Source organism: Daldinia childiae (assembly GCF_008694065.1).
Source record: "Daldinia childiae strain JS-1345 chromosome Unknown Scaffold17, whole genome shotgun sequence".
NCBI classification, from domain to species: domain Eukaryota; kingdom Fungi; phylum Ascomycota; class Sordariomycetes; order Xylariales; family Hypoxylaceae; genus Daldinia; species Daldinia childiae.
The window spans coordinates 132311-152016 of record NW_022984658.1 but is presented as its reverse complement, the minus strand read 5'-3'; the positions used below and the strand labels follow the sequence as shown (position 1 = coordinate 152016).

General features: G+C 45.0%; 4 protein-coding genes across 4 annotated transcripts; 2 read left to right on the top strand and 2 right to left on the bottom strand.

Annotated features, from left to right (window-relative positions):
* Nucleotides 1–5796: 5796 nt before the first annotated feature.
* GL218_09239 (uncharacterized protein) lies at nt 5797–6951 on the bottom strand (the record flags this gene model as incomplete). Its single annotated transcript, XM_033586066.1, has 2 exons — nt 5797–6719; nt 6804–6951. 2 exons carry the CDS (start codon nt 6949–6951, stop codon nt 5797–5799), a joined length of 1071 nt encoding a protein of 356 aa, XP_033439768.1.
* Nucleotides 6952–7363: 412 nt separating this feature from the next.
* Nucleotides 7364–8362, top strand: GL218_09238 (putative dna-directed rna polymerase iii subunit protein; the record flags this gene model as incomplete). The annotated part of the gene is made up of 2 exons (XM_033586065.1): nt 7364–7510; nt 7592–8362. 2 exons carry the CDS (start codon nt 7364–7366, stop codon nt 8360–8362), a joined length of 918 nt encoding a protein of 305 aa, XP_033439767.1.
* A 612-nt stretch (nt 8363–8974) lies between these two features.
* GL218_09237 (putative aaa family atpase protein) lies at nt 8975–12538 on the bottom strand (the record flags this gene model as incomplete). The annotated part of the gene is made up of 7 exons (XM_033586064.1): nt 8975–9322; nt 9397–9795; nt 9890–10723; nt 10796–10979; nt 11037–11204; nt 11256–11595; nt 11734–12538. 7 exons carry the CDS (start codon nt 12536–12538, stop codon nt 8975–8977), a joined length of 3078 nt encoding a protein of 1025 aa, XP_033439776.1.
* A 4155-nt stretch (nt 12539–16693) lies between these two features.
* GL218_09236 (Calcium channel YVC1) lies at nt 16694–18741 on the top strand (the record flags this gene model as incomplete). The annotated part of the gene is made up of 3 exons (XM_033586063.1): nt 16694–16755; nt 16846–17972; nt 18023–18741. 3 exons carry the CDS (start codon nt 16694–16696, stop codon nt 18739–18741), a joined length of 1908 nt encoding a protein of 635 aa, XP_033439775.1.
* Between the last annotated feature and the right edge of the window lie 965 nt (nt 18742–19706).

The following is a 19706-nucleotide window of genomic DNA, read 5'->3' as shown; positions in this document are numbered from 1 at the left end:
GTAGACCGGAAGCCGCAACTAGATTCCCAAATGGGAAATGTGTGTTGACGGAGCTATTTCGTCTGCTCGTAGCTGGTTTCTGGCGCATGTAATACTTAGATCGTACATACCTAGACGCCAAGGTTAGATATGTAATACCTGGGTAGGTAAGATATCTATCTGGGACAATAGACATCCTGTACGTCACAGCAGTTCTCCAAACAAGCTTTGTCTGCTCCTGTACGAAACCAATGACGTTTCTAGTAAGTCTTTTCAGTTCCTGTCTTGGAAGTCATCTACTTACCGATTGGCTGGTTGCCCCTGGTTGGTTCTGGACTATATATAACTGTTACTAGTATATTTATATGTATGCTAGGGAGGTACTCCTGCTCGTCTTCCAAGGTTCTTACACACACTTGCACTCCTTCTCACCCCCAATGTAATCCTAGTCGTCGCGTGTACAACGACTTTCGTATTGTACGGCTAGATTTCTCGTTAATGATTTCGTTCGTGTTTGCTGGTGTTTTATTTTTTGAGGGGCTGCCTTATATTCTATGTAGATACCTACCTAACCTACCTAATCTAATCTATTTACTTGTCCCTATAAACCTAGGACTATCAAACCCCAGGCCATTCTGCTCTTTTCTTAGCTAACATCGTATCAGGTTTGTCATGGGCCGTACTCCATCGTATTAAAGTATTCCCTAGTTCTAAGCAGGTCTACGGAGTTAAGAGATAGGGGCCAAAATGGGGTTGTAAGTTGCACACAAAAAAAAAACATACTAAATTCTTCCGCGCGGTTAAGGATTACGATAGAAGTTTGAATTGTAGTCTTCTTCTATATTAGATACTGCTTATCAATTTTTTGTCATCTGCTTCATCATTCGCGCCGTCTCTATGGGCGAGGGGGGGTTTTGTGTGACTTCGCGTTGTCTACGGGGGCCGAGATTATTACATTATCTACCTAGGTAGGTACCTATCTATCTATCCCCATCCCCATCGAGGTTGACGATATGAGATTCTCGATTAGGTTTTGCATCGTCCGATAGGTCTCACCAATCCTTCCGGTTTGTTTTTCGGCGATAGTTTATATGCTTTGTTCTTTTTTGATAAAGTATTATCTACCTGATAATTATAATTATAATAATAAAAAGCGTAGCTAGTAGGTAGGACTAGTTTAGAGCCTCAGACGATAGCATGACTGCATGGGCTTGCAAGAGATTGCGATATGTGCAGACCATGTTTATCTAATATTACGGAATGTTGAAGCCTTAGGAGAGAGACAAATAGGAGGGCAGTATAGCAAAGCGTGGTAGGCATGTCAAACAAAATAGGATCTTATCTAAGTGGAATGTGTCCGACCAGTATGTGTTTATGTTTGGTACCTCTGTATAGACCTCTTAAGCGATGTTAATACATGTATTAATAGACGAATCAGCATCCGCATCTCAAAGTCGAAGGGCGTTATTCAGTATTATAAGATTACCTACCTATGCATTTAGAGGTTGAACTACCGGGGACAGAACACACCGAGATTTAAGTAAGGTAGGGTAGTCTCTTATTCCGGAAGGTTTTATTATTGGATAGGATCCCGTATTACTCCCCTCGCTTACTTATCTTCATGCTTTACATGACTCGAGTTACTAGGGTAGCGAGTATGATAAGTGATAGATCCCTTATAGTATGTATTAGGAAATAGGGAAAATAAAATACTGTATACTCGAACTGTCTATTGGTAGACGACATCCTATTTACGTGAAAAACTAGGCACGTGTGCTTACGTTAGGGCTGACCGGCGAACTGGAGGAGGGTTAAATTATCTATCTATTGTTCATTATTAGTAGACGTTATGTTGTTTTTATCTAAGACATATATGCGCTACGATGCAACCCTCAAACGAGATAATGGGTAACACAACATTTTCAGGCAGTAGTATAGAGAACAACAAGTTAAGTAATAGCCTACTCTAAGTTATTTCTACGTAGTGACATAAGATTGAATTATTTGTCTTCTTTCGCCCCTAGTCCCGAGAATATTATACAAGAGAGAGATAATACGACAATACGTCTACCGCGCTAATCTTCCAGAAACGGGAAGGAAATCCGCATCGTTATTTTGTCTATTTATGTGTAGTAACTATGCTATGCATATCTTACCCTGGCTGCTTCACGATAGCTAATTAATTATCTCTTGTCATGTCACACTAGTAGTCCCCCTTCACGACTTCTATTCGTACATCTCGTTCCAGTTCTGCGGAAGACTTGGAGACGAGTGTCTCCTGAGTTATATTATTGGCTCAACTAGGCCAATAAGAGGCCATACAGGGGTCGAGACATGTATATAAATTTCCTCTTCGGGGACCTTGTTGCGTTCACCCTCTGATTGGCCAATTCCTACCCCAAGTAGAATCCGCTTCTCCCTTCTAAGCCATCGGCAGTTCTGTAGGTCTTTTCCTCAACGGGAAGTCGACGACGAATGGAGATGTGATACTGTCAGTTTCTAGAATGCTTCGGCCAGAACTAATTACAGGGGGGGAGATAAAATAAGCTATTTGTCCACATACATACGGTGCCCTTAGATGTGGATGGTACCTACTCACAGTCTTAGCTATGCTAATCCCGTCGTGTTCACGATATTCTACAGGCCGTCACTATCCAAAGCCACAGTCCGGGCATGTCCGAGGTTCTCTTTTACAGACTAAAGTATATCTCCTTGCCCCTGACCTGGAACCCGTGTGCCGGGACGACTACTCAGCCTTACCACGGCATGTTGCAAGGTATCTAGCTACGTAAATGTTGCATATAAAACTAAGTGATTACGTGAGAATGTGTGGTGGGCTCTGGAATATGTTGTTGATCCCCACCGCATAGGAATGGGGCTTTATGGTTTTCGAAAGCCGGGCCTTGGTTCGACACTCCCCTCACAAGTCAGCTCCCCGACAGGAAGAGTTCGTTGTGATACGCTATAGTTCGGATGTACTCCGTTGCCTAAAACTCAGCATCGCACCATTATATTACTCAGCCCTAACTGGCGAGTAATGAAGCATCAAGGCTCGATAGCCACCGCTTTAAGGGGCCCTATTAAGTAGTTAATCGAGCATCAAGAACTCCTTTACATCAGTTTCAATCTAGCTCAGCTGAGATTAACTTAGATTGACTCGTGCGTGGGGGCAAAGGAATCCAACCCCTGACCGCTACCTGGAGACGCCGTTGCTGCAGAGCCCCAAATTTATCGGGCTGTACCTTGCTTAAACCCCTGACGACGTGCCTCGTATCGTGGCTATTGAGGTTAGAAGGTCCTACATTTCTATCTTCGTGGCTGCTGGCTAAGGAAGACGAGCTGAAGCAACTACGTAACATACATAGCATCAGATGCGACTCTCCCTTTTCGACGCTTTAGATATCTCAGCGTGCTTAATAAACGGCAGACCTCTCCGAGTCGGAAATGCTGGTGTGAGATATCTCCTTGAATACAACGTTACGCTACTACAGCAAGTATCAACACGAACATCAACGCAAAAAGATATCGTCTAAGGTGTGTCGCATAACCGGCTCACCGGTATCCTCACAAACGAATCAAGCTAGTCGTTGTAACCATGGTTGGAATACCAAAGAGTAATCGTTGCACATTTTGCAAACTACGGAAGACAAAGGTAAGCCATCTAACCTTGCTCCACTTCCCCTATCCCCACGGGCTGAAGTTGATATTTCCGAATAGTGTGATGAGAACTGGCCAACGTGCGGTGCATGTGCTCGAGCCGGCAAGGTCTGCTCAGGAGCACGGAACAATTACAAGTTTGTGGTGAATGGCTGCCACAATGAATCGACCAACTCGGATGGTGCCAGCGAAGCCTCCGATAACAGTAGTCATATTCAAAGCCAACGGCCACGAGAAGCTGGCCCGAATGGGACTATGATCATTGACATGAAGGAGTATACCGCCGCCATGGGTCCCGGCACATTCCACCGGATGCGGCTTACACGTCCACATCGCGCTAAGAATACCAAATGTAGTAGGCCAACACCATCCCCTACGCCGTCGCCCACACCATGCCCGGCTATGAGCGCTTCAGATCGACTAGCAGCCCAATTAGTGTATTGCTTAGAGTCTGCATCTGGAACGGGCCGTGATATGCTGATATGGGGCCCATCAGTGTGGATGATACCGCAGAGACTCGGATCAGAAAGCGCAGTATTGCGAGACACAGTCAAGTTGGTTGTCGCATCTTGGGCTAACAGCCAACGGGGTATACTACCACCAGAAGCGTGGTTGGACTTGCGACTGCATACGCAAGCTTTAGGAAGTCTGAGAAAGGCCCTTCAAGAACCGGGGCAAGACTTGGTGACAGACACAATAGCGGCGCAATGGTTGCTGCAGAAGCTTGAGGTGAGTTTATATTGGCGTATTCGGAGAGATAATCAAGGAAACATTCCTGATAATTATGACAACTAGCTCACATATGACTTCGAACGAGGCGCAAACCAAGAGCGTCACGCTGCTGGATTAACCGCTGTGGTCAGTAGAGGCGGCCACTGGCAAAGCTTTGATGAATTAGGGCTTCACGCCACCTTCGACAGCTTTTTCAATATGGTAAGTCAAGAGTTTAATAGCGTATCAGATTACAACAGCTAACAATAGCAAATCAGCTACAAGAGGATGTACGCCTAGGGAGAGACTGCGTATTCATGCACCCGGAATGGGCAACAGCTTTCAGACAAGCAATAGATTTTAACACAACACGACCCGCTCTCAAAGCCATGTATCGTCTATGGGTCGAGATGACGACTTGGCCGACCCTAGTAAGACTCGTACGCACGCTATGTCAAGACCCTACAGATACCATGACCGCAGCCGAGCTTGTACTCAGAGCCACACCGGTGATAGAGTACCTCGAGCACGAGAATGAGACAACACTACAATCGATGATGGAGTCAGGAGATATAACCGAGGTAGAGAATATACTAAACCCGGACTTATTCCCGACATGCTACCAGTTTCGCGACATCGACACGGCAAAGCTATTCTATACTCACGCTATGTATAGCATTATTATCCATCGAACTCTGCAAGAGGCAGACCTTGTCTTAGAAAACTACAACCCGAGCGTGATGAAGCGGTGCAGGGAATACAGCAAGCGAATATGGATGTCATACTGCTGGATGAGTGCGAAGATACCTCTCGCCGTCGAATACACAGCTGCTCTGGTATTTTCTTACGAATCCGCAAGCGAAGAAGAACGAGAGTTCTGCATGAGAAGTCTAGTGGATCTGGAATATTATAGGAGGCCGCCACCGGTGGGTCAATGGGTGAGATGCAACTATTATGGCTAACTAAAGGGGTATACTGGCCGTCTACCTTTTATTAAGAGCCGGGACATAACCATCGAAATCTGCGGAATAGGTTGTCGGAGCTAACAGGGCACATGAATATTTGAACTCATACGTGGGCTAGGCTAAGCTAATGGTAAAAGAGTACAAAAGTTTTTAGCAATCTGATATAATTACACTGTTCATGATGCCGTCTTCCTTATTCCGTAAGACAAGTATGGATGACTGAGTGATGTATGCAACGAACTATATCCATCGCTCCTAGCATCCACATTCTTGGTTCTTACCTAAATATGGGGCGCTATGAACTCGAATACTAGAGTCTATTAGGCTTGGTTCTATACGTCGGGAGAATTAAAACACCAGGGCTACTAGCTAGTCTAGTCCGACCGCATAGGTATATCCCCTCAAGCTATTACGCTATGGAATTGGCTGACCCCTGGATGCCAGAAGCAACAGAAGGCTGAGTGTATGGATTCTTCAGCCCTTACTAAGGATTTAGGATCTCTCGAATGAATTGTTGGAGTTCGTCAGCTTCTTCGGGCACAGTTCGTTCGGGTAAGGTGAGTATTGCTGCCTTCAAGACATTATCCTGCGCAGTAGCATCTCTTACAAGACTTTTAAGCGTATCAATCTTGTAGGTAGAAAATGGTGTGACTCGCTGAATGCTTAGAAGGACCTCGAAGAAATCAATGAGATTGAGATGCACCAACATATCCTCTTTATCAATCGACAGGGCAGCAAAATGTAGTAGCCCGCCATTACCGTTAGACTTGGCGTATTTCTGGTTCAAGTCGGTAAAATCAGACCAAGTGACAGCACGGAAGTTTAGGGCCGTCAGACGAGGTAAGATTCGTAGTACACGGCCTTGGGCGAGCGACTGCTGCTGGGTACCGAGAGGATGGTTTGCGCAAAGCGACAGTATAATCTCATATACGTCGCGATCATAGAAAATTCTCCGCCACAATAGCCCTTGACCGGGCGGCTTCCTGATCGCGATTTCCATGCCATTAGCTGACAAGCCATCGGCTGGTCGAGTTTCGCAGTCAACATCTAGAAGATCACCCAGGACTCTGGAACCCTTCTCGCCAACTTCGACTTGCGGTGCGCTCAGCCACTGTATTAGGAAGTTTGTAATTATATTGTTCATCCTAGCTAGAATAGCAGCGTCGCCTGGTGACTTGGTGGCCTTTTCAAGCACGGTCATGGCAAGAATGTTTGCTGACGGAGCGGGAGATCGTAGAGCTTGTATTAAAGCCTCTTCCGAAGCTAGTGATAGTATTTGAGTGAAGTTAAGGGGTCCAAGGAGCTTGATAGCTAAGCTACATAAAATCTTGGGATCCTGTTGATACTGCTTAAGGATCTCGGTGATTTTTGGTAAAAGTCTCGGAATAAGAGGCGGGATGTTGGCGTCTATCGAATAAGTGTTAACAGGTACGATTAATATATCTATAATAATATAATCTTAGCTAGGTGAATCTAGCTGGGCAACCCTACCAGTCAGCTGAAGTTCCACATCGTCGAATAGCTTAAGAGTTGATTCTAGGCTCGGATCTGCGATGAGTTCATCCAAATGCTTTTCTAATTCCTCAACACCGGTGACTGGGATCGTATCTATATCCATTTTAACGACGACCCGGCTCATTATGAAGCCTGAGAAGTTATGAATAGGGAAGAAGATATCTGGATATGGGGAGATATTATCATGTAAGTCCAGGCAGACAAACGATGCGTTGTATTAGTAAAGTTGACAGTTGACTTTCAGGGATGAAGATGGGATCTCCAAAAGACTGGAACTAAAAGAAAGCTATAACCTTAGTGGGGGCGGGGCTATGGAACAGCTAGGTGTGTACCCCACAATAGGTACATTGGAGATGTACATATATAAAGTATCTACGTACCTACAGACCCCACCAAGTCCCCGCCGAAATTTTGAGAAAGCTTGACTCTAAATTCATCCTTTTTCAAAATAATCACAATTTTGCAATTCACATTCGATAACAAGCTATATCCAACAACCACAACATCTTCAATAAGAGGTCACTTCATGCATAAAAATGTCAGGTCGCGGCGGTAGAGGAGGTCGAGGGGGCCGTGGTGGCCGCGGTGGTTTCGCAGCAGGTCGCAAGGCCGCGCCCCAAGGAATGCCTGGCGCCGACGAGCCTGGTCTGATGTTCAATGAGAAGCCTCAAGACACATATCCCGTAAGCTAACACCTCCTTCCCATCTACCTACCTACAAAGACTCAATTTATAAGCAATATTAACATCGCGATCCCCTCCTAGAAATCCTACAACCCCCCCATCGCACCCCCCCTCGACGACTCCGAATCCCGCGCCATAGCCTCCTTCGTCGCGTTCCGACGCGCCTTCCACAGCACGCCCTTCTACACGCACCGACACCTAGCCAACACGACCGGCGACGCAGCAACATCCAAGCCCGCCGACCCCGTGCGCCGCTCCTACGGACAGCCGCAAATCAACGCGCGCTTCGCTGTCAAGAACCGCGCCACCCTAGACCCCTTCCAAGCCGTGCCCATGTACAGCCACAAGTTCGCCGACGAGACGCGCACGCTTCCCGACCTGAAGGCCCGCGAGCACGAGTACGTCCGCGCCCTGTTCCCCGAGGAGCTATGGGCCACGTTGGACGGGAAGGATATGGGCGGGCCTAAGGGCGGGTTTCTGGGGAGCAAAGCGTCGCGGGAGAAGAGGGGCGTTAAGCGCAAAGCGATGGTAGTAGATGGCGACCCGTTTGCTAGTGATGACGAGGGAACCGGAACTAGAGCAGATGGCCTGCGCAGACGTCCGCACGAGGACGAGACGGAGGAGGAGCGCAAGGCGCGCATCGACGCGGCGATAAAAGATGGTGATAATGAGGATCCAGCCAACCCCGAGGACGTGGACTTGGACGAGGAGGAAGAAGAGATGTCGCAAGAAGACGATGATTACGGAGATGACGAGGGCGGCGATTACGATGCGGAGGCTTACTTCGACGCGGGAGACAACGACGACTATGGGGAAGATGAAGGGGTTGGGGAGAGCGCTATGGATTTTTAGTCGCTTATTTCCGAAATTGAAGTTGAAGTCTAATTGCATTGGGGTTGGCGTTCACGAAGGAAGGGCCTTGTATTAGATATATCACAAGGCCTATGATACCATGGCATTTTGGCATATTAGCATTTCTTAAAACGAATAGAAGAACTCTTGCTTAACACCGATCTTCTCTAAATTATATACAAACCTCTCATCACGAGTATGTATCAAATGGTCCGATATGGGCTTTTACCTTAACACATAAATTCAAGGACAATAGAGATATTAGCTTTACTGAATTATACACACCATAATACGCCTTGTATTGCCATCTATCCGCTGGAGAACCATTAATTGAATATCTAGAAAGGTTTAACCCCTTTTTCTCTTCTCCCGCAATACTCGCTGACCGATAATGCCAATAAAAAAAGAACAGGGTAAGATGAACCCATATAAAAGTAAAAGGGATCCGGATCAAAAGAATGAAGTAATGGAAGAACCATGAAGAATATATCCCGACTTAGAATGCAAGCTGTCTTGTGCTATTTGAAACGCGCTTCTTTACCTGCAACTTCGTACCCTTATCCTCGCCCCTCGTTCGGAACCAGATGCGATCTTGGAAATGCTAGTTACTCGTTAAAAATAGCTACGCATGGCATCTTGGTATCCGGTGCCTCCCTTAAGGTCTTGCTCAAAGTTTTGCTGCACATTGAGGACCTCGCGAATATGGCGCATGCTGAGGGGCTCTCCTTTATTAACAGCAAGTGCTTGGGCAGTGCCAATTGTGTTCTTGATCTGCCGACCGTTTAGGTTGTGTCGTGCTAAGCTTGTATAATCCTCCTCATCGAACGGCATCAAGTCGATACCTGCGACTACTCGGGCACGTTCGATAAAAATCTTGAAGATAGCTTTCTTCGCCTTCACATCCAAATCGTCGTATCGCAGCGCGATGTGGATCCGAGATTGGAAAGCGTCATCGAAAGTCTACAAATGATTAATTCTAGCGTTAGTTCCCTATCACCCAATATGGACAGAATAGGAGTGAAAAGAATACATACCTGCACACGATTCGTAGTGAGGAATAATATGCCCTGGAAATATTCCAGCTGCCGGAGGAATATGCTCACAAGAGCATTCCGATGGATGTCATGCATATTCCGTTTCTCCAGAAATACGTCGGCCTCGTCGAGTAGGAGAATAGCGCCCCAGGCATGACATATGTCGAGGATCTTCTGTAGCTCTGCTTCAAGATAGCGAGAGTCGGTTCCAAGATCACCGGCTGATACCATATACAAAGGGCACTTGAGATACTCGCTTATACCCTCTGCCGTCAACGTCTTCCCGGTCCCAGGAGGCCCATGTAAGACAGCTACTAAGCCCTTGCCCTTGCCCTGAATAACATCATCGATACTTGCGGCTGGGTGGTACTTATGAGACTCCACCAAAGCCTTGGGATTCTAAGTTAGCGAAAAGTTCAACAACTACAGAAGCCAGCTTAGGCGGCTGCTTTTGTATCTAATAATAGATAGAAAATAAAGCTTCATCACTTACCTTGACTATTTCCTTGGTGTTTGACTGTAAGACCAACGAGTCGTAAGCATGCTCGTTCCACGAAATCTCCTTAATGCCAGAAACGGTGAACTCAAGCCAGAGCTTCTCGGCAAACGCAAATCCTAAGACGACAGGTGAGGCAATCAAGTATTCCTCGTCGGTAAAGACTGGTGGGGTGTCAGCATTTCCGTCTTCCCCAGCACCCACTTCGTCGTTCTTGCCACTCTCATCGTTTTTACCCTTCTCCTTCTCATCCTTGCTAGGAACTTGATCAAGCTTCTCTTTCGGCGTCTCCGAGTCAATGAAATCTTTAGGTACGCGCACAGTGCGTACATTTCCCTTATTGTCCTTGTATACCTTGGTCACAAATTTAACTTTGCCACTGCCGTCTCCGGCGGCACCTTCGAGGCCGGCATCACCAGTACCCCCGGTATCGTCTCCCGAGTCACACCCACAATCTTCAGCCTCATCGTCGCTATCATCGTCGTCGCTAAGGACGTCGTGATCCTTGGGCCGTACAAGGGAAACCGGGTAGTTGGGGTTTATACGACGATGGATGGCTGGATCAACCATGATCCGGCCATTGATATTGACCTTGATCACAGACTTCTTTTTCTTGTGGTATGCCATGCCTTGATGACCCTTATAATGCACACCACCAAGGCTAACGAATTTCTTACCACGCTCGATAAGATCTTTGCGTAGCTGAACTTCGTTCTTGTGGTATTTAAGAGGATAACAACCTAAACTCGTGATCTTACGAGCACCGCGGAACTCGGTTATCTCCTCTGACATGCTGCCATATCCGAACTGCTTGCCGTCGTATTCGAAGTACTGTGCTCTTAGTGTTAGCGACCGAGTCTACAATTCAGAGCTAACGCTTTATGACAGGGGAGGGAGACCTACCTTGCCCTCTATGTAATAGAATTCCCCCCTAACAATACTATAATGTTTTTCGGCTACTTCGACCTTGAAGACGCGAGGTTCATCGACAGAACCATACGTAGTTGCGTAGGCGAGCGTATTCGGCTTCCAAAGAGCCCATAAAAGATCGAATGTAATAAGGCCATTCTCTAGCATGGGATATAGACTGGTAGTCATATGAGCAAATTGTGTCACCAGCTACATAGAACGCTTCATAACTTACCTCTTTTTGGTCTCGGAAAAGTCTGTGTCTATATGTTTAATAAGGACCCGTAGATGGCGCCTTTTCTCGTCAATCCATTTCTGGACTTTTCTACGTTCTTTCCGTGAATCTCCTTCTGGCTCAAGGTCCTTGAGATTTTTCACATATGTACGCATATCTTCCAGATATCTGTAATTATGGTTAGCAATTTAAAAATAGGATTCAACTTAAGTAGCTCACAAGAATAGCATCTTGGGGTCTAGCTTGGGAGTCTCCTCAACTAAACTGACACCTTTGACGTTTCCGATGATATCCTTGAGGGCCTCTCGTAGTTGTTTGCTTTTAATATCGACGATTGTCGTCTTATATTTTCCCTCCCAGTCAAAGGTCCTTCTCACATGAAAGAGGTATTCGTCGTATTGGGAGCTACTAGCATCTTCAGCCGTATCTTGGAGCTTGTAATTGTGGATCTGCGAGTCCCAGACTTGATCCACGCGTTTAAACTCGAGACGTTGGGCAACTGGCTTGGTATCACGGGCGTCCTTTGTTTTAGATTCCATGTTACGGCCTGCGCTACCGTCTAGCAAGATGTCGTTAGAACTAAGCCGTCTTAACCGACCCACGGCTGGCATGCCACTACCACGGCCCTTATTCATAATATGCATAGTTTTTGGCCTGCTATCTAGTTGTTCATTCCGTTTCTGCGCATATCGATTACCTAAATAGGCATCATTATAACCCATAGAAGCACCAGGAGGCGGATATCGATTGTCGTAATAGGCATCGTGGTAACCTATCATAGGAGCATCGGGAGAAAACTGGTACCCACCAGAATTGAGACCACCAACGAGCCCTCCTTGAATACCTATTCTGGGAGCACCTTGGTTGAGAGACGAGGTAGGGCCGCCGGGAGGATTGTAGGTGAGGTCCATAGATCCCGTTTGGCGCAGGAGCTGTTCGACTTGCAATCGTAATTTGGTAAGCTCTCGTTCCGCGGCCTCGCCCATACCCCCCTTTTTGCCGAGATGAGAGCCATCTTCATCCTCGGCGTCGGTATCGCTAGTGTTGCTTTCTGAGGCCTTGATTTGCGATTTTGACTGCTTAGTGCTCGTCTTGGATGACTTTATCAATTTCTTGGCTTTCCGGAGATCCTGGCGCTTCTTCTGAATCTTCTTCTTCTTCGCGCGCTCTTCGCTCCCAGACGCGGACTCGGTGTCGGTGGACTCATCTGAGGATGAGTTGGTAAACCCGTCCTCGCTACTGCCAGAAGAACTCTCACTATTGGCAGGAGATGCCTTCTTGGACTTACCAGACTTTCCTTTCTTTCCTTTTTTATCGGGTTTACCAGGGGCTTTCTTTTCGTTCTTCAATCCTTTAGTCTTCTTACTGGCATCTGGGAGAGCGGTCGTAGGGCCATCCTCGACCGGAAGAGCTTTGGTATCGTCATTATTAGGGAAATTGCCTTCATGACGGTCTGCCGAATGGCTGGTTTTGGTTTTCTGCGATTCGATTTCCAAATCCATTTTGGAGGCCATATATGCTAGACAGCCCCGGTGTAGGGAGTTTGGGATTTTATGGAGGATCAGAAGTAAATGCGCCTAAGAAAAGCGCACAAGTAAATGGCTTTTTAAGAGTTTAATAAGCTGGACGACAATATAGAATGGCCTGAAGCTGAAAGGCGGGGAAAATTCCTGCTTCTGTTTGCTGTGGGCACAATTAAAATCTTCAAACGTCGTGGGTGATCATGACTGGCTGGTCCGTAACCTAAATACACCGTGTCAGCAAGGGGAAAACAACAAAGTATGATAAAATAGGAATTAAAGGGTGTGAAAGGAGTCGTGTAATTAACAGTGCCAACTGTCAAAATTTCTTTGGGTCGCCTTTTTCTTCCAGTGTCGAGTCCAACAGCAGTCGCCACGCTGTACACGGCAGTACAAAAACTCTTCTTTTTTATCCAATAGTACTAGAAATGAGACGTTACGCACCTATCACGCGACGGATATTGCCGTCAGTATTCAAGAAGCCAGGCGGAGTGAAGTGAAGAATGGATAAGTGGATGATGTTGGAAGATGGCGGGAGAGGGCAATGGTAAGAGATAGTTGTATAAGACAGCTTCACAAGCGGAAGGTATATGTATTATGTACCGAACTGTCTGAGGATAACGTGTACATCCTATGTCTCTTTACTATAGCTTTAGAATAGGAGCCAATATAATGGATGAATACCCAAAGTTAAACAAAGAGTTACTAGAACGAAGAATAGCACGGCAGAAAGACGTGTGTGTGAATATATGTAAGAAGTGTAGAGGGTGTAAGATTATGGTAGTGGTAAGGCAGAACAAGCTGGGGAGAGACACAAGGATGACTTTCGTGGATGACGATACCTACATATGTAGCCTAGATATAAGTATGATATGACGAAGATAACATTAGAAGTATGAACGTGCGTCGGTGTATTTGTTAACTTAAGAATTAGGTTAGGCACTCTGCACGTGCAAATGAGCAAGTGAAAATGAACAAATTAGAAGGAAGGATAACGGAAGAATAGCAAAGAACGGCAACAGTAGTCCCTCTAGAATAAGAAAGGGCGACTCCCGATGCTACTACTTTCTTCAGCTGTACGATTTAAAAGTAGGCAGCGGCGTGGCGCATGCGGTGGTATAATACGTGCAGGACCTATCTTACAGCACATTTACTCATATCAGCATATGTACTTGCACCTTTTGGTTGGATACACAACCTTAGCGCCGCTGTAGCCTATTCCATCTTCGATTCCTGGGGAGAAGCAACATCCTACCTATAAGAAGATGGAAGTAGCGCTGATACCGATGGTCGCCTATGGTCGCCTTACGGTCGCCTACCATTGACAGGGGTTCGTAACTGAGTACCTTACCTAACGTACCGAACATTCCGTGAGAATGGATTAGGTATACATGTACCATACATATATATGTCATTTGTACGACTTATAACCTTACAATTTACCTAAAGTGCTTGATAATTTCTATAGTTATGATATGAAGAGAAATAATGGTATATTTCTGTACTTTAGGTGCATGCATGTAAATGTGAATCTATAGATGTGAGATCAACGCCACCAGACACGTCTTATGCGTAAAATAATAAATATATTCTCTTGGCTACATTCAACGTTAAACTGCACGTATTTAATGTTCTATTATATGTCTTAACTGCCTCTTACATACCCGCCCACCTAAGGGAGTAAATCTAGGCCCCGACTCACCCCACCATCTGTGCCCACGTTTACATTAGGTACGTAAGTACATTCAAGATGATGGCTTAATTAATTATTTGAATACATATAGGAGGTAGTAACTAGAAGGAGGCTTGGTGTAGCCCACCCCAACCGCATATAGGGCTACATAAACTAGAACCACCTGCATTTAACATACCCACAATAGGTATTAACAAACAATAAATGTAACTATAGCATTTATAGTGTAGTAGTACATACCTATTATTTAGTGTACTTGTTGCAAAAGAGATTGAGTAAATCACGGCCATGCCAGCGTGGTTGCCTTATAAGCCTGTAGATCACTCCGGTAAACTTGTCCGCCCTACTATGCCGGTCAATAATAGTTTAAGCGGCTCATTCTATTACTACCCGATTTAACGCTATAATCCGGTATATTGGCCATGTTAGCCTACCATCTGCCTATCTGCCTATGTACAGCCACTACATGACCAGCCTTGGAACACTTATAGAGGACCAATAAGGCAACGTAATAAATATATACATACGTAAGACCTTTCGTCAAAACATAATGTTATATTATTTATAGTTAAGACGGCATATAAGTAGATAGTAAGTTAGGAACATGGGTGCATGCTGGGCACGCATGGCAAGCATATGGTACGATCGACGGTAAACGATGTTAAGTGCTGATTCCGGTGCTGCTGTTGATATATTGCAGTTCACATGCTGTACGAACCTAGCTCTAGTTTGCTGCGCCGCCAGCAGCCCATTAGGCTAGTAGACATCACGGCACCGGTATGTAGTCTCGTGCGCGGCCACGTCGATTGCTTCTATCATGTCTTCCTCGACTAAGTTTAGGCAACACCTTATAGGCAGCTAGCTCTGGTGCGCGTATCATAATCTAAAAGTAAGAAGGTAAGGAGATGAGGCTGAAATCATGACTTATACAGAAATGGAGCTAACCGGCTGCGTATGTACGGCTCGGGGCAGACTTACGGTTTTCGGAGTCACCGGAGGTAAACGCCCCTTGAGAATTTTGACCTATTACTTACAGCATTTGGACGAGGCCGCCGTTACATTCTGATCAAGTAGCCTTTCTAGACTCTCGCATCCCGCATCCCGCATCCCCCATGCCCCTCACCGAACGCGGCGTTGCCTTCCTATGTTTCTATATGATATGAGTCGCGGGCTATTAAATGGAGGAAAGAAAATTTTCCTCGCAATCCTACATTTTGCGGCGGGCAATATGCAGGACCATACATTGATTATCTGCATCGTTGCAGCACTACACCGATATTGTTATCCAATCAACTGGGCAATCCCACGAAGCCTCACCTCCTCAACAAAATCGACCTAGGTCAACGGAGATATGCGAATCAAATATAACAGCTTATTCGTGCTTAAATAGGATTATCTAGACCCGTGAGTGTTGGAAGTCATATTAGAACTCATATAAGCGCGGGATATTTGTATGTATTCGTCGGGATTTTAAATCGTCGGGGCTATACCTTCGCAAGGTATATTTCATCGAAATGATTTTTTTCATGAATTCTCATACTAGTGAAATTCATCGTTGCTGCACCGGGATTCTGCAGAAATCGAGGCAATGCCATTGGCTAGCCGATAGTTGATATCCAAATGATGCAACTCATAATCCGAGAGCCAGGTCCCTCATTTTAGAGCCATAGCTCAACAGGCGTATAATAAGCAAAATGCTTGCAGTTCAATACAGTCGAAATAAACCCGACATGTATCTCTATATTCCTTAGCAACTATAATTGCGAACACCTCAATTGTGAAGATCTGAATTCTATATCAAGATTCTAGATTGGGATTCTAGATCGAGGCATTAGGAATCATGGACGGAATACGAGACTTGGAAGCTTCCAAGCATTTGAAGTTGGTATAGATAGGTATTTATGTAAATATGCCACATACACTAAGTATTTATCCAGTAGAGATAGCTAAGAGATTCTAATAGTAGGTATTTGAATCAATGCGAGATTTCCCCATCCCTGTACGTACCGTACTCCACCTGGGCGGCAGCATAACGTCATGGCGGCTTGCGAAACAACTTTTATTTCTCCAACCAAAAAGCATTGCGGACATCACAGACCGTAGCTGGTCAAGATAAAATAAAATCAAGAATTTTTCGCATTTGAAATTGCTTTTGGGGAACGTCAATCCACCTCATTGGCGTTCTTATTGGTACATGAGCTAGGGGACATGTATTAACTATACCTTTTTTTTCTTCTATTTCTCCCTAGTTACCTCTTTCCCCTCTTTGTTTCGCATAGTTTACCTGTTAGTTAATTCTTCTTCAAGTTTATACTTTCTCCAAAATCAGCTCTAATTATAGTTTCGATCGTCTTAAGACTGGGACGATACTTCTAAATATCGATATCTTTTAGGTTACGCATTAAAAATATTATGGGAAGGTTCAATTGGAGGAAACTCCTAGGATGGGATCGTCACCCTTCGAACGGTCATCACGATTGGTCATTTCACGAAACTCGTCGTCGACGTAAGTCAATTCACTCATCTGTCAAGTTCCCTATCTGGCTATATTCGCCCTTATTTCTTCGGACATTTTCTATAATTGATCTGAAATGAGCTTCTGGGCTAACACACGTCGGACTCTCCGATATGAAGTCCTCCCCGTTCATCGAGACGATGCAGTCGAATCTGCCATTCCCGCTTCAGAAGTTACCAAAGTTGCCCTCCGCCTCCGATACCTTATCGAACAGTGCGTACCATGCGAACTAGAAGAATTGCAAATTACTCGGCCTCATAGCAAGATAATTACACCTAAAGTTATTAAAGCTGCAAAAGAGGCCGGAGGATCGGAGAATCGCTCATGTGTAGTGTTCTGCCTCTTAGTTGTCAAACGTTGGTTTAAGCATCAAGCCATAGTTGAGCTTTGGGATGCCGACCTGCATCAAATCCGAGCTATCGCTTGCGAAGTCATAGCGAAGCAGATCATCGAGTCCGAGGATGATATACCTTATCTGCTACAATCGGTTCTGCTTAAGCGCTACTCCGTCGTCGTCGACGGCGAGGATACCCCACCTGTTAACGTTATCGAGAAAGCTGTCGATCTTCATGCCCTGCGTGTAATTGCTTCTTCGGGCTATCAGAAATGTATCAACTATCTCTGGAGAGGTTGGCTTGTCCAGGATGAGAATGATCCTGCCAGCTTCGTCGACTACAAGGATCGCGACAATACTACATTCATGCTTCATTTGGATCCCGACCGCATGCGAGCACCCATGTACCAGAACGCCTTCCAACTAATCATTTCTTTCGTTTACTTGGCTCTCTACACTGGTGCGATCAACACCATTAACCCTGATGGTGATCTGGACTTTGTCGAGATTTTACTCTACGTTTTCACCTTTGGCTTCCTATTTGATGAATTAGCAAAGTTCTATAAAGCCGGATACCATATTTTCAGCTTCTGGAACGCATTCAACAATGTCCTATACTCGCTACTGATGGTTTCACTCGCTATGCGCATAGTCGCCTTTACCCACCCACCAGATGACGATTCCCGTCAGAAATTCAACCAGCTTTCGTACAACTTCCTCGCGTTTACGGCGCCTATGTTCTGGATCCGCCTACTGCTCTATATGGATTCATTCCGCTTCTTCGGTGCGATGCTTGTTGTGCTAAAGGTGATGATGAAAGAAAGCATGATCTTCTTTGCTTTGCTAATTGTTGTTGTTATCGGTTTCTTGCAAGGTACGTATAGAGTAAAAATATGTATGAGAACCCACTAACATATTGTATAGCTTTCATTGGCATGGATTATGCGGACGACATGACAGGAGAAGATACGATTTTTATTCTACAGGCCATGGCTAATGCTATCATGCAAAGCCCGGATTTCAGCGGGTTTGAACGTTTTAGCCCGCCGTTTGGAATCATTCTCTACTATCTCTTTACATTCGTCGTCATGGTCATCTTGCTAAATGTATTAATTGCACTTTACAACAGTGCCTACGAGGATATATACGATAACGCTGACGATGAGTTTCTGGCACTATTTTCTCAGAAGACCATGCAGTTCGTGCGTGCACCGGACGAGAATGTTTTTATCGCCCCGTTCAACTTGATTGAAATATTCCTCTTGATCATTCCTTTTGAGTGGTGGATGCCCAAGAATCAGTACGAACGTCTTAATGACATTGTAATGGGAATAATATACTCCCCCTTACTCTTCTGCTCTGCCTTGTTCGAAGTCAGGGCAGCTAAGGATATCCGTCGAAATAGGAGGAGGGGTGAGGAAGATGATGATACCGAAGAGGAATGGGAGCAGATGGCGAACGATATTGACTTCGAAAGCGAGGGCTGGGCAAAGAAGGTTGCTGGTAGCAAACCTAACATCGAAGAGGATCCTACCATGACAGAGGTCAAGAAGCTGAGAGAGGACATTGAGCAACTCAAGGCATTGCTGGAAAAATTTAGCAAGAACGTCGATGACAAGGTTGGAGGTGATGGTTTACTTTGATATATAATACCCTCGGCAAGGACAGTCTACTTAGATTGCGATCGTAATGAGTTGTAGTTTTATTTAATAGTCTACATTAATACCAGTATAGGGGTTTACTTGTATTAAAATGATCAAGTGGCGAGCTAAAGGTATAATGATATATGCCTAACCTATACTTATATGACAATGAAGCCAGATAATTAAACAATGATCACTCCAAGTCAGGGACTTCTGCCTACAGGTTTGCTTAATCTAATCCTTACATACAAATAGAGTCCAAGGTTTATACTTCCATCAATGGGTCCCTACCTGAATGCTCATTGTCTCCATAACAGCAACGCAATGAATAAATCTAATGCCTTGGCCGAAAAGAAACGTTAGGATATCTATATGTTGTAGCTTATCTCAAAAGTATGAGCGACATATCTAAGCTTAAAGTATATACATGGGCTATTGAACTAGTTGCTGCCGTAATGCTGTATTTTCTTTCGTTCGGTTCCCATTAATACGAAAAGGGGTCGAGCGTAGATTCATGGTATTACTAAACTCTATAAAGTTAACCACAATGTTATAAAGTTATTCAATTGCAATGCATCTGCAATTACATAGGTATAAATTCTCGCCCTCCCCTAGAAAATTCCGGTCATTGAGAAGTAACCAAATCACTTTCTTTCATTTTCGAATCTCTAGACTGTATTATTGAAGAGATCCCCTAGGTACATCGAACTATCAAGTACTAGCAACTACTAGGATTCTTTCGCCTCTAAACAGACAAAGCCTTACAGTAATAACAAGAAGATCAAAGATATCAAGGTACGTAATCTCAACCGCTACTCTTATAAACAAAACAGAATTTAACAACAAAGGACATCTAGTTTCGCCATGGCTAGCAAGTCTTCAAACTCACCCGAGCTATATGAAGCCCAATCCAACTTTCCAATGGACTCTCTCACTCTCCATTTCGTAATAAGCTAGCACTCGGT